This window comes from Terrapene carolina, unplaced genomic scaffold, assembly GCF_002925995.2.
Source record: "Terrapene carolina triunguis isolate 2854851 unplaced genomic scaffold, T_m_triunguis-2.0 Scaffold66, whole genome shotgun sequence".
NCBI lineage: Eukaryota > Metazoa > Chordata > Testudines > Emydidae > Terrapene > Terrapene triunguis.
Window position 1 is genome coordinate 49,933,834 of NW_020664417.1, and position 14,228 is coordinate 49,948,061.

At 38.6% G+C, this 14,228-nt stretch overlaps 1 protein-coding gene across 1 annotated transcript in view; it reads right to left on the minus strand.

Annotated features, from left to right (window-relative positions):
* Positions 1-14,228, minus strand: part of TUSC3 (tumor suppressor candidate 3) — a 272,148-nt gene that overhangs the window by 105,962 nt on the left and 151,958 nt on the right. The window contains exon 6 of the mRNA XM_024192953.1: positions 13,175-13,264. Within this exon, the coding sequence (XP_024048721.1) occupies positions 13,175-13,264 (90 nt within the window). The remainder of the gene's footprint in view (positions 1-13,174; positions 13,265-14,228) is intronic.

Here is a 14,228-nt window from a genome sequence, read left to right on the forward strand (position 1 = left end):
GGTTTCTCAAGGCTTCCCAGGGAGGGAATTCTTGTGATGGTGGCAGCGGACCAAAGCTAAGCTGGTAGATAAGCTTAGAAGTTTTCATGCAGGCCCCTACATTTGAACCCTAAAGTTCAAAGTGGGGATCCAGCCTTGACAGTCACCCATTACAACAGTCCTGTTCTCTGGGCTGCTTCCTACCCTTCCTTCAAATGCTAGTAGTCTTACAGCCTCTGCTGTCTCTCCTCTGTCAGCCGTCGGCTGGGGTCCACTGGCGTCTCAACCCAGTTGGTTTCTGTGTCCTGGAGCTTCAGCAATGTCCAAAACCCTGCAACACACGTCTGCTCTCATCAGTGGCCAGCCCAGACTGATCTGAGCTACTCCCTTTTATACTCGGGTTCCAGTTGGTGCATGCCCAGCAGGGGTGAAGAAGTGTGACTTCCTTGGCCTACAGAGTGTGATTAACCCCTGCTAAATCGGTATGGGGTAGGCACACCCAATCACAGTGCCATATGGGGAGAAAGCTGCTACACTATGCCTGGCCACAAGGAGGTGTTCCTGTGGTGTGTGAACCCCTTCACACCTTCCCATGTGCACATCCTGCAGTCCCATTTTTTTATTTTTTGTGCAACAGTAGCTTTACCTCCAAGTGAAATTGGATATGGTGTCTAGAGGCCTATTTTCACTCAACTTATTTTTTATCTTCTTGTCAGTGCTTGATGCTATTATTGGGTGATTTAAATTGGGTTACAATTGTTACAGGTAGTAATTAAAATGTGTCCTTTTCATTTGATTTAATCATGGCAGGTTACTTGTCTGATTATTTGTCTGAAATCAAGTCTTGGATGATACAGAATGTGCTTTATCTTCACCTGGCCAAAACTGCAATGCTCTTAGTTCAAGACCGCATAAGCATAGAGAAATAGTAGTCCTGGCTTGTGCTTTTATGGCATATATCTTTTGAGAGCTGATTGTTTTAAGAATGGAGGGATCATTCTGAACTATGAGCTCTCTTCATCCAAGCATATTTCTGTCACTGAAATCTTGGCTTTTTTCCCATTAAAATAGTATGGTGTATAAGATAAGGTGTTATTTCTCTGTGACTACAAGAATATTACTCAATCTTTCTTTACGAGTAGATTGTGTTACTGAAATGCCCTTTACAATGACCCTTCTAGAAGACAATAAAGAAAAAGGCAGCAGACTTCTTACACAAGTTAGTTTTACATTTTCTTCCTGTACTACATTACATATAATGGATGCCTGTTTGTCCATGTGCTGATTTCCTATATTAATCCTTAAAATGCAGAGACATTGTTTTATGTTAGTTTAATATCTTACATATTGAATCTGATTTCTAAAGTTTTCTTGCTCCAATCAGAATACAGGTTTATAACTGGAGTGTTGCAAAAGCCTTTACTAACAGTAACTTCATCATAATCTCACTGCTTTGGTGGTCATTGAAAATTAATTTTATTGTACACAGACAGAACCCAAAATCCTCAACTTCTCACTTATAACAAAGCACAATATTTTATCACCAGTAAAGTAATTTATATACTTGAACAAATGCATTATTTCTGCAAGAAACTGTAATCCAAGAAAAACAGAAAAAGACCAACCAATTACCAAAATCCAGGATTCAATGGGATCTGGAATTAAATAGGACTACTCAGAGAGCATGACAATGGGACTTGATCCCCCTAAGAACTACTAGAATATAAATGACAGGTTTCAGAGTAGCAGCCGTGTTAGTCTGTATCCGCAAAAAGAACAGGAGTACTTGTGGCACCTTAGAGACTAACAAATTTATAAATTTGTTAGTCTCTAAGGTGCCACAAGTACTCCTAGAATATAAATAATAATTGAACCTGCGCAAGGATTGCAAAATTGGATGCTAAGTTTGCAAGTTAAGATAACACACTCTATAATCTTTATTTATGAATAAGGTAGCAAAACGTGTCCATATCAACCTAAAATTTATAATTGTACATTACAAACACTGTATGTGATGGAATGTACCAGGCCCTTTGATACCCTCCAGAAGGCCCTGCGGTCCTACCATACCCTGCCCCCCAAAAAGGCAGTAGAGTGGGGTCCTCCAAGTGGCCTGCAGAGGAGGCAGTCAAACAGAGGTTAGAAGGCTCATATAAAAGAAATTACAGGGTCTGGACAGCTTGGTTGCTGGCTGGAGCCAGCGGGGGAAGGATGCTGTTCCTGGCTGGCTGAGGAAGCTGCAGCAACTGGACAGAGCAGTCGCAGGCTGGGAGATTTCACAGGTACAGAGACTGGGGAGAAACTCTGCCTAAGCAGGGGAAGGACTGTGAAGCTCTCCAGGCACAGAGGCCTAAGAGAGACAGCCCTGATAAGAAGGGCCAGAGACTTGTTAGAAGCTCACCAGGTGAAGGCACCTGTGAGAAAGAGTCCTGAGCGAACAGGGCAGGGATTGTTATGGACTCTCTGGGCAAGAAGGCCTGGGAGAGACCCTGTTTAAACAGGGAACCAGCCAGGGACCCAAGAAGCTGTTGGGACAGAGTGGGAAACAACGCAGGGAATGCTGCAATAGACAGTAGTGAAGGAAGCAGGAGGTGGCTGCTAGTCATAGGGTTGGGACCCAAAGTAGTGGGCGAGCCCAGGTTCTCCCACCTGCCACAGGCACAGTGGCCAAGGGTCAAGGAGGTGCTCGCGAATTGCTATCCCTTTACACTGCCAGAGGCAGGACTGATTTTATATTCTGATACTGTTATAATTAAATCTGATGTACAGCTATGTGTGTTTAGAATGCAATGATGTTGAACTGTATTTTGTATGCTTCAAACATTTATCCACATATGTGGAAAGCAAAAAAGCAATATGATCTATTATAATTTACTTGGCTTGAAAGAAAAAGCCATTCTTTGAAATGGTTCAAAGCACCAGTTCAATTTATTTTAATTAGAATCCTATGAAAAAGCTATGTCAAACAATACTTAAGAATGCATTGTCACAAATAACATTTCACCCCTGCTTAGCTGCTGATGAATGTAACAGTCCAGATACTCTAAAAATATTGTGATACACACTACTTCATTCTTCATTGCCTAATAGTAAAAGTCTTCAGAGAAACTGTGAATATTTTCACCTAGTTTAAGGAACATACAGATTATCGAATGCCATTGTTGGCATTCCTCTTTGAAAAGTGATAATTTAGGTACTGTGCAAGAATAAAGATCAGTGATTACAGAATTGTTGAAGATATAGAAAGAAATGTTTGAATAAAGAGCACTGTAATTGAACATATATTTACATTTGATCCACTTTTATAAGGTGTTATATTTTAGGGGTTTAGTAAATGGACATAAATTGCAACTCCAAGGCGAAATTCTATCCTAAGAACATAAGAATGGCCATACTGGGTCAGACCAATGGTCCATCTAACCCAATATCCGGTCTTCTGACAGTGGCTAGTACCAGGTGGCTAGTACCGATAACCAATTCACAACAGCATCAAGCTGTGTAAGAAAACCACCATCTGACAATAAAATAATCACATCCCACCCTCTCTCATTTTCCTTCCCGATCTCTCAATCCTCCCCACACATACAAGGAAATTCATGGGCTTTACAGTATGCTATGAAGATCACAAATCCAGACTGCTTCAGAACAAGGGTGGGCTGCCCAATTCTGCACTACACTAAGGTTTCAAATAGTTTTAAGGTGTAGTCTCATGTAGGGTACATTGCAGAAGACTAATTTTGAAGCAACAAAGACAAGGATAATGGTATAAGTTGCTTCCAAACCACTGAAAAGTCAAAATTTCCTAACATATATAAATGAAATCAGTCCAAGCTATTCCTATTATATGATTATCTAAAAGCAGCTTAAAATCTAATAAGATTGCCATGTTATAAAATCACATAATCACTGGCAAGTGTATACCCTTAATTAAGAGACCTGAAATAAACTCCACCATCTCTTACTGACCTTCAGACAGCTAATGCTCATCCATGGACCATTCTTAATCAGACACCAATAAGACACCTGATGGCACCATCTGATTCAGATAAAATAGTGACAGAGCTGAATGTCACACAGATCGGCATCCAATCCTACAAGAAATATTGTGGAAAAAGGTATAGAAGAACTCCAAAAATGGAACACTGATGTAGAGAACAACTGCCAAGACAAAAGACTAGAGTGAATGACCCTAAAGGACTCATTGGGAGGCTCTCAAAACAGAACTGAAAAGCACCACTGAATAGCCACTGAAGGAAGTACCACAAGAAGACACCTAATCTATGGTTCTATTTTCTACAGTAGACATTGCTGGCCAGGTTCCTCCACCCTTAAGGTACGTCTTCACTACCCGCCAGATCGGCGGGTAGTAATCGATCTATCGGGGATCGATTTATCGCGTCTCGTCTAGACGCGATAAATCAATCCCCGAATACGCTCCCCGTCAACTCCGGAACTTCACCAAAGCGAGAGGCGGAAGCGGAGTCGACGGGGGAGCCGCGGCCGTCGATCCCGCGCCGTGAGGACGCGAGGTAAATCGATCTAAGATACATCGACTTCAGCTACGTTATTCTCGTAGCTGAAGTTGCGTATGTTAGATTGATCCCCGCCCCAGTGTAGACCAGCCCTCACATAAGACCAAATACTAGAATAAGCTGAAATTGGTGTGACTATTAAAAAAAAAAAAAAAGAGTACTACCTAACATGAGTAAGGGTCACACAAACAGGCCCTTAACATTTACTTTCAGAAACATTCAATAACACAACAGAGAAGTTTGAGAAAGTTTCTAATAATACATCACAAAATTAAGTGAGGGTAGTGTTCTACATTATGATCACAGTCTTAAAGTCACTAAAAGATGGTTGAAAATGTGATACAAAATAATGTGTGCAGAATTAGAGTACTTTGGGGAGGCAAGCTTAGTATTGTAAGGGTTATAGGTGAGCTAAAGATAGAGTTGTGATGATACTAAGGAAAGCTACTGGCAAGGTAAATAGTGCTTTTCAGTGAAGCAGACAAAAGCTCTTAGTCTCTTTAAAGATAGGAATTTAAGGAGAAATGAAGTTGTCATTTTAAATAATGACAAGTACAATGAATCTTCTATGGTGATATGTGAGGCAAGTAACAGTTTATAAGTAGTTATGAACTGCATTACTTTTCTCCAGTTCAGTTTGACATAACGGTAGCTGTCATGGACACCAATATTATACCATCCAGAGGAAGATATGAGAGTGCATTATGACTGAAAAATATTCTAATTTATGCTACCTTCTGTTCTACAGAGGGAAACAATTGAGTTAAAACCAGGGTGGATAAAAATCAATGATTTTAAAAAAAAAAAATTTAAAAAAATTAGATTTTTTTATTTAGATCGGAGTTTTTTGATAAAATGCTTTTTGAGGAAAAAACCTAACTAAAGATAGTTTTAATTAAGATACATTATAGCTCAAAGATATCTCATCATGGAATAGGGATTATAAATTCTAATTCTATAGTATGAGACAATATATTCATATTGTTTAAGAAAAGTTTTGTAAATGAGTTCCAATAGTTCATGGATTACGGACCCAATTTTATGGGGTTCCACAGGCTTCTGTATAGATTATGTAGGTTAATCTTTCTATCTACCCAATGGGACTCAGTGCTCAGTCTAGAAGATACCATCAGAGATGTTTAGTTTTGCAGTTCTCAAACTGTGGATTTGTCTCCCCAGAGGTAACATGCTTGTTATGCAAACATGCAAAAATGTTTTAAAATAAATAAATAATATATAGAGGTAAAAAATAACAGACCTCAACTCTATTGTCCCACTGCAAATTTGTGTACATAGAGTCAATCCCTTACCTCTCTCTAAAAGTGCAAAGTTTCAAAAAGTTCAATGAATAGAAGATTGTTGGGGGTGGAATAGATCTGGACAAGGAAAAGAAGTCTGGAGATAAATGTGAGAAGCAAGGGACATTTGCTTGTTTTGTTAAAATATTATATGTTTGCTGTTGAAGAATAAAATACAGAATACTTAACCTTGCATCTGATGAAGTGGGCATTCACCCACGAAAGCTTATGCTCCAATACTTCTGTTAGTCTTAAAGGTGCCACAGGACCCTCTGTTGCTTTTTACAGATTCAGACTAACACGGCTACCCCTCTGATACAGAATACTTAACGTTGTTTTAGTTAAATAAAACAATTTAAATGCCTGTCTAGTGATGTTCTCCTCCTAATACAGCATGGCAAGAAAATCCTCCAAATATTAATCATTAGCCTGTTGAACTGGAGAGATAGTTCACCTCCCAGTGACTTCATAAATATCTGCTTCAATTACCTTTGGTAAATGGAATAACCAAACAATCATTCATTTTCTGATATAGCTCTAAAACTAATCTGAAAAATTTTCAAAATAAATCACTGTTTAAAAATGTATAGTGTGTACCTTCTAAAAATGAAACCTACATCTATTTCTGAGTTGTGAAGAATATGTATTAAGGTTATAACAACCAACAAGAATGCACCTTTATGTAGAAAACCATGATTAAATCGAGTCTTTCTGACTAGTGATTTAAATCGATTTGATTTAAATCAAATCCACCCTGATTAAAACACGTGGCAACATCTGGAAATCAGAAGAGGGGTCTTTTACAGTAAGCTGCAGAAGATCCTCTTTGTTAACATCATGTCATCAGGGAACACATACTTTTGATTGCCAAGGTTTTGGAAAAGCTCAATTTTCCATTTACTTGTACATATCATATCAGTAACAAATGTCTAATTAAACATTTAAATCAGTAAGATACAGTTATAAATTCTGTACATAATCTGACTCAGAGTCTGATGGTATTTAAAGAAAGTAAATCCAGGACTCAGAAAACCATATTTTAATTTGAAGATTGTTAGAGGGCAGGTCACATGCAAAATATAAAATAGAGCGATTCTATGTAAGAAACGTACTGAAACAAGACTTCAAAAATATAATTTATAATGCTGTACACTTATTTCTCTGAGAAACAGCTTTGGATTTGAAAATATAGGCCACAATCCTGCCACTCAAATAAGTAGTAGCACAGTCTATTTTCATACCAAAATTTATTATTTGTATTATCTGATTCGCAGTAGCACCTAGGAGCTGCAGTCATGCTCCCATTGCACTGCACTGTACAAATACATAATAAAAAATCATACCTGCCCTAAAATCTTACAATCAAAATATAAGACAAAAGACAACAGGCGGATACAAATAGATGGAGGAGCACAAGGAAGCAATGAGATAAAAATGGTCAGCATGACAGGCAGTGGTCTCAGCACACCAGCTGCCTACCCATTTTTCTTTGTAGGTGCCATGGCAAAGGAGAGTTTTAAGGATGGTGTCATCATGCTTGGTCTGGGTTACAGCTGAGAGGGCCTATCTCAGGTCAGACTGAAAAAACTGGGAAGACACGCCCATCCTTGGTGGTATATCCTAGAATTAGATTTAACCAGACAAATGTGTGCTCCTGGATTGCTATACTATCTTAAAAATGGAGCCACAGACAGTCCCCTTAAACACTCCAGTCCATATTGCCACCCAGACAAACTGGACTTCTGTGATGACAGGTTATTAAAACCAAAAATCACCATACATTAGGTTCTTCCAGTGCTAAGGGGTCAGTCACTTACCCAGGTCAATGGATGCTTAGGACCTTACTCCAAAGACAACACTGCAGTGAATCCTCTAGTAAACTAACTAAAGATGTATTAACTAAGAAAAAGAAATGAGAGTTACTAAAAAGTTAAAGCAAATAAAAGACATTACATTTGGATCAAAGTACGTATTCCAAAATGATAGCAGGGATGTTAAATCTGCTAGTTTTATATAAGTCTCTCTTGATTGCCCAAATAGTTTCCCCTATCAGAATTCACCAGTCCAGAGATGGGATAGGAAAGAGGAGACCGGTGGCCTTTGTTCGCCTTCTTTATATTTTGACCCTTATTGCTGGAAAAATCCTGTGGCATGGGGTCAAGCAGCTCCATTGCATACATACTTTGCCATCAGTCCTTTATACGAATTGCAAATTTTTGCTTGCACATTCTTTGCATGTGCCATTTGAGGTGTCTTTGGAGATGAGGCTTTTGTTTACAGTTCCTTTTTTATTCCTGAAGAGCTGACCTGTGGGCATATCTCAGACTCACAACATGTTTGAGTAACAAACATATAGCAAAATCTCATAATTCCACACACAATGTCGATATACAACGTATAACCAGATAATAATACTCAGGAGATTACAGCTTTTCCAATGAGACCTCACAAGGCATACTTTGTACAAGATTTATCACAGTTTTGTAAAAGTGGTGACTATGTTAGTGTAGATGCCCCTTAGACAGCATCAGAGAGAGATCTGAAGGACAATGAAGTGACTTTGTGGATGTTTAGTGGGCTTTTTACTTGCAGCAGCTGTGCCAACAGGGCTATGTTACAAACACAATGGAGAAATTATTTCTTCCCTCACTTTCCTTGCTTTTAAAACTCACGACAAATTTTGTTCAAAATCCCACCTCCACACCCTATCCTTTCCTTCCAAAGTCATCTTTGTCAGACAAGAAGCCTGGAAATTTTCAGCCTGAAAGGTGAAGATTCAGGAAGTTATGAAGGATTTAAAATGGGGTTAGAATGCAAGTGATTTTGTAGATGTATCTGATAACAGCTCTGCCTCTATCCCAAATCACATAGCTTTGGAAATATGAAATAAACATGGAAGTGATCAAATAAAGAAAGAAACAGTCCTCATCAGCTGGACTCTTAAAGCCTGCATTAAGGATTGCCTCAACCAATGCTTACTCATGACAAAGATAAAGTCTGAATATGCCTTCCCAGAGGCATTTAAAGAAAGAGGTAATTTGGACCATCACAGATATTTTGCAATTTTTTTTAATTGACTCTCGTGGGCAGCTATTAGTCATGGCTTCAAGTAGTTCCAACTATCATGGAACCACATAAGTTAGATGGAGGGCTAGTCCAATGAACTAGACCAGAGCCAGAAAAAAATCCATGACTGAACCGATACATATACAGAGAACTGCTGATCTGAAACAGCATGGACTAAAGAAAGAAGTTTTTTAAAAGTTTTTATTCATTTGAATAATAGCTACAAACTACACCATGCTACAGTAATGAAATGGAAAATGGAAAACAAGAAGCAATGGCTCTCAGACCTGCTGCCTACAGGTACACACTAAGAAAGAGGCTGCTTGAGGCCGCAGGCCTTCATATAAATCTGTCTTGGAATGATGGAATCTATAAGAAAACATGCTTGAAACAGAAACTGTCCTTGTCTTCCAATTGATTCTGAGGCACACACACTCAACTATTTTTGAGGTGGTATACATTATCCTTCCATCTAGGGGATTGTAATCTGCTAAACTACATACCACATCTAGCCAGCCTATAATAATTAAAAATGATTGAGAGATGTTGAAAGCTTTAGTTTGAACAATGTAAAATGAAGTTGTCTAAGTTAAAGGGTGTATCCTTGATAAATCTTTGGATTCACTGAATAAAATGAACAGAGCAAAATTGTTTCCGTTACAAAAATATTCATTTTACATCCCATGTCTTTGTGGTATTGAATACTCTTCTTAAGCAATCTGATAATGAGTGGTGTTTTGATGTATCATACTGTTAAGTGGACCATTAGCACTTGACTGGTGCCAGACTAGACAACATCTAAATTGTGCCAAATAAACTTGCAAACCAATCCCAGCATCACACAGCTCTAGTTATTGATTTTCCTTACATTATGTTGTACTATGTTAATTTACATGTACATTCAATTTACTAAAACTTATTTTGTGTAAAAGTAAACAGAAGTCAGTTTTCAAAAATATATCAAGTATTTGTATTTACAGACTAGTAGGGTGCTATGAAAGGGTAACTGTAGAAAAAGCTGTACAGAGGAGTTTGGTTGAATGAGGAAAGAAGGGCAGGAACATGTATTCCATTATAATTATCTATAATGCAATCCTTGGGATTTAAAGCACCTATGTAGTAACCATCCCTTTTATCAGACCTAGACAAGTTTACAGCGAAGGGACATCACTGATAATAATTTATGATGTAGTCTTCAAAATCCTATATTTCATCCTGCAGTCTTTCGCAGGAGTCAGAGTGAATACACAAGCACAAAAATCAAGCAGTTCCATCAAAACCGTAAAGAGGACAAACACCTATCATAGGTGGAAAGTGAAATGGGTGCCAATATTTACCATTGATCAGGACAGGCAAGTGAATGAAACAAAGAGATGGATTTAAAACAGGCTGTAACTTTATTGACTGAACTTGTACTATCTCCCTGCATTTAACGGAGTCCAACGGGGGGTTAAATGGCCTGATACCATATAACCAGTAATTCAGGGTTGGTCCTCTTCAGCCTTGTCCCTAACACTCAGTTCATCTCTGAATCTGCTCACCCTTCTCCAACAAGGCAGTATGCAGGTACCTCAGTCTGCAAAGGCTTAAGATTTCCCCATTACTTCACAGGCAAAAAAGATCCACCAGCCATATCCTTGGCCTCTTATATACACTTCTCTCTGGGAGCTGGCTCTTTCAGCCCTTTATCTGCACTGAACACCAGCTTCAAGTTGAGATAAACCAAACATTTCTATATCTCTTTCTAACCTTAAAAATCACTATTCACACTCCTTTTAACCTGAAACTGTGCCTCCATGATGCTGCAAGGAAGGTGAACAGCTCCCCCTCCCCCAACACCCTGCCAATTTGGCCCCAAGGGAGAAAAAATCCCACCTGATCCCACAGATGGTCAGACCCACAACATCTGGGAAGTGCAGCTCAACAATATCTCAACCATCAGCAGTAAATATTTTTTGGCCTCATAAACGTACAGTTGACATAAAGATAGAGCCCTGCAAATCCACAGATATCCATGTTTGCGGACTGTGGATCAGATGTGGATACTAATTTTGTATCCGTGGAGGGCTCTAACGATAGAATGCTGTCTCTTTAAAAGTGTGGTGCATCTCAGGCTAAGCAGGACTTGCACTATGCATCAACCTGGATTCCAGCCGCAAAAGCAGAGAATCCCTTCAATCGTAGAGGATTTAAATCTCACATTAAAACTACTAAGCCTTTATATGCCTTTTCAAGAGTGTGCATGCAACAACTGATACACACATGAGCACACAGTTGGGTCATACTTATGCATCCAGTGTATTATATACACAAAAGTGAGAACAAATTTGAACACAAAATTTAATAAATTTAGGATGTAACCTATCCATATCTCTCATGTGTCCAAGGATAATGTTGCTTACTCATGTTTGTAAACATAATCAAGATGTACAGATTAAAAATTGTGATAAAGTACCAAGTAGTGCTATTATGAATTAACAAAGAGGCCACATAAATATCACAGAAAAGTTACTGTATATATGTGTTATGACTCCAACTTAAAAGATATGTAACTAAAGCCTTGAGGGTGTGACTTTAAAAATGTACAATACTATTATCTGAAAAAAAAAAACAGTAAAATATGCTCAGGTATATCAAATATCACTAAACTTCTAGTTTAATATTTGATAAGTCCTATATCAGACTTCTGAAAATGATGATCTATCTACCCGTTATGAACTGAAATTTGCTTTGACGCCTAATTACATTGGTCAATAGTTCATAAACTAGACCACTAGTAGCCTGTGTCCAAATCCTTCTTGACATCTCAGAAACTAAAACGTATTATTTGTGTTAAGCATTTTATAAAATCATAATGAGACAGTCATGGCCTCAAAGAGCGTATAGTCTAAATAAAGAATATGGACAAAGGGTGAGAGGTGGGAGAGAGGCACTGAGAGAGGAAGTGACTTGCTGAAAGTAACACAACAGATCAACGACAGAGTTGGGAATAGAATCTAGGTCTCTTGACTCACATTCCAGCTTCACAGATACTCAAGAAGGGACAGCCCCTAGTCTGAGGAGCTCACAATCTGAAGACGGTTGAGATGACAAAATTTATGGAAAGTGGAATAACGTCGGCATTTTTTTATATAACTCAACTAGCTTCACTGTAGGCAGCACAGCAGAAATTAGTCTTTAAGAAGGACGATATGTATGAAACTAGATATGAAGAAATTGTTTAGGACAGTGTCTTTTCTCTGCCATCTTTCACCTTTCTGTCACTCTGTAGGAAGACATGATACATTAAATACTCCAAGGCACTAATGAAAAATTCTAAACCCTTCTAATCACAATGTTTTACTGACATTATTTATCACTTTATTGGATCTAGTTCTGCATAACAAAGCACCAGACTGAATCACGTCATTTTATGTCATCAATCTCCTGCTATAATCCTGATACACTGTGGGTCAGTAATCAAATTCAAGCCATCACTTTCTGCTACTCCAATTAGGATATGAAGCATCCAAAAAAAGAGAGAGGATTTATTCTTTTAGGCCTAAACAACAGGCAAGGTGAACTAGCAATGGGAAAACTTGAAAATGGTTAGAAGTTCCATTAAGTAGGAAAAAAGGTGGACATTTGCCAAAGTTTTTGCAAGCCTTGTAAGCCTCCACTCCAATTACTTTTTGGCAGTGGCAAATACTGAAAATGATGGATAATAACCTGGGCCATCTTTTCATCACCTGTTGGCACCTTCTCAAAGGTGAAGTCAGGGGGCTTTGCTCCCCCTTCTCAGCAAATCACTGTGCATGTTGGGGAGTAGTTTGGAAATTTGTTTTCCCTCTCCTATGAGCATTTTATTTCTGACAACAGTAGCAGGGATACATAGCAGCAATGATGGCAGACCTCAGCTCATAGGAAGTTGACAGTTTTCTGAGCTGAGCTTGAAGAATAAGTGAAAGTTCAGACTAGTTTACATTTTAATCTTATTACTTAGCACATCCCTACAAAAAATCATATCATTTATTTATCTGTGATCAGCAGGAGCTGCTTGGTGTTGAGTGCCTTTGAAAATCCAACCATTTTGCTTAGGTGCACAAATAGAAGCTAAGATATTTTGAAGACACGGCTACTTAGTTAGGTGTCCAAATGGGAGGGGTGCAGAGTGCTTTTGAAAATCTGTTAAATTCCACAATAGGCAATATTCACGTTTCCTGAATTGTGATCCTGATCCATTTTCCCACTGTACTTTAGATTTGCAGAACTCTGTGGCAATCAAGTCAATTTAGATACTGATGCAAAAAATTCACTCACCACTTGTCCATTCTGAGGATTCTTATGAGCATATGGAGGTCCCCGGATATGATTCCACATTTGACCAGAAGTCATAGCAAACACAACGCACTGAAAAACAGGAGAAAATATGAAACTTAGAAGACAAAGGTGTAAAGCCAGATAATTCTATATTAAATTCACTGGGCCTAATTTTGTTTTGGGCACTGAAACAGAATAGGTTTGTTTCACTGGGCATGCCCAAACAAAACAGTTGCAGCTATTAGAAGTTTGGATAGGATTTTCAGGAGTATTCAATGATGGCACAATTCTGTTTACAGCGAAGTCAATGGTAGAAACTCCCATTGACTTCAATGGGATCAGATTCAGACCAAAACAGAGCTTTAGAAAATTGTACATCTAATAGTCTTATTTTCCCACATATATATGGTTGTACACAAAGAATGTGCATGTCACTAGGAAAGCATCAGGTTCCTTGACCATGAGATGCTGTTCCAAGAAGAAGGACTGCTGAGCAGAGATGGGGGCCACCTAGCCAGGAATGGGAAGAATAGCTCTGATACAGACTGGCTAACCCAGCGAGGGAGGCTTTAAGGTAAGTTTGATGGGAGCAGGAGACAAAAGCACACAGGAAATTCCAGAACATGGAGATCTGGATGAAGGGTCAGAGTCTGGGGAAGGAAAATGGGCAATTATAGTAGGGGAAAAGGAAAGACAATATGGAGGGGAATATTGTGGGAAAAATCTAATGATCATCTTTGATGCTGTATAATAATGCAAGAAGTATGGGGAATAAACAGGAAGAACTATAAATGCTAGCAAATAATCAGAATTACAACATAATTGGCATCATAGAGACTTGGTAGGATAATTCACAAGGGTAAAATATTGGTATAGAAGGGTATAACTTGTTCAGGAAGGACAGGCAGAGAATAAACAGAGGAGGTGTTGCCTTGTATATCAAGAATGTATACACCTGCACTGAGATCGAGATAGAAGTGGGAGGCAGACCTGTTGAAAGTCTCTGGGTAAGGATAAAAGGGGTAAAAAACAAGAGTGATGTCATCATAGGGAT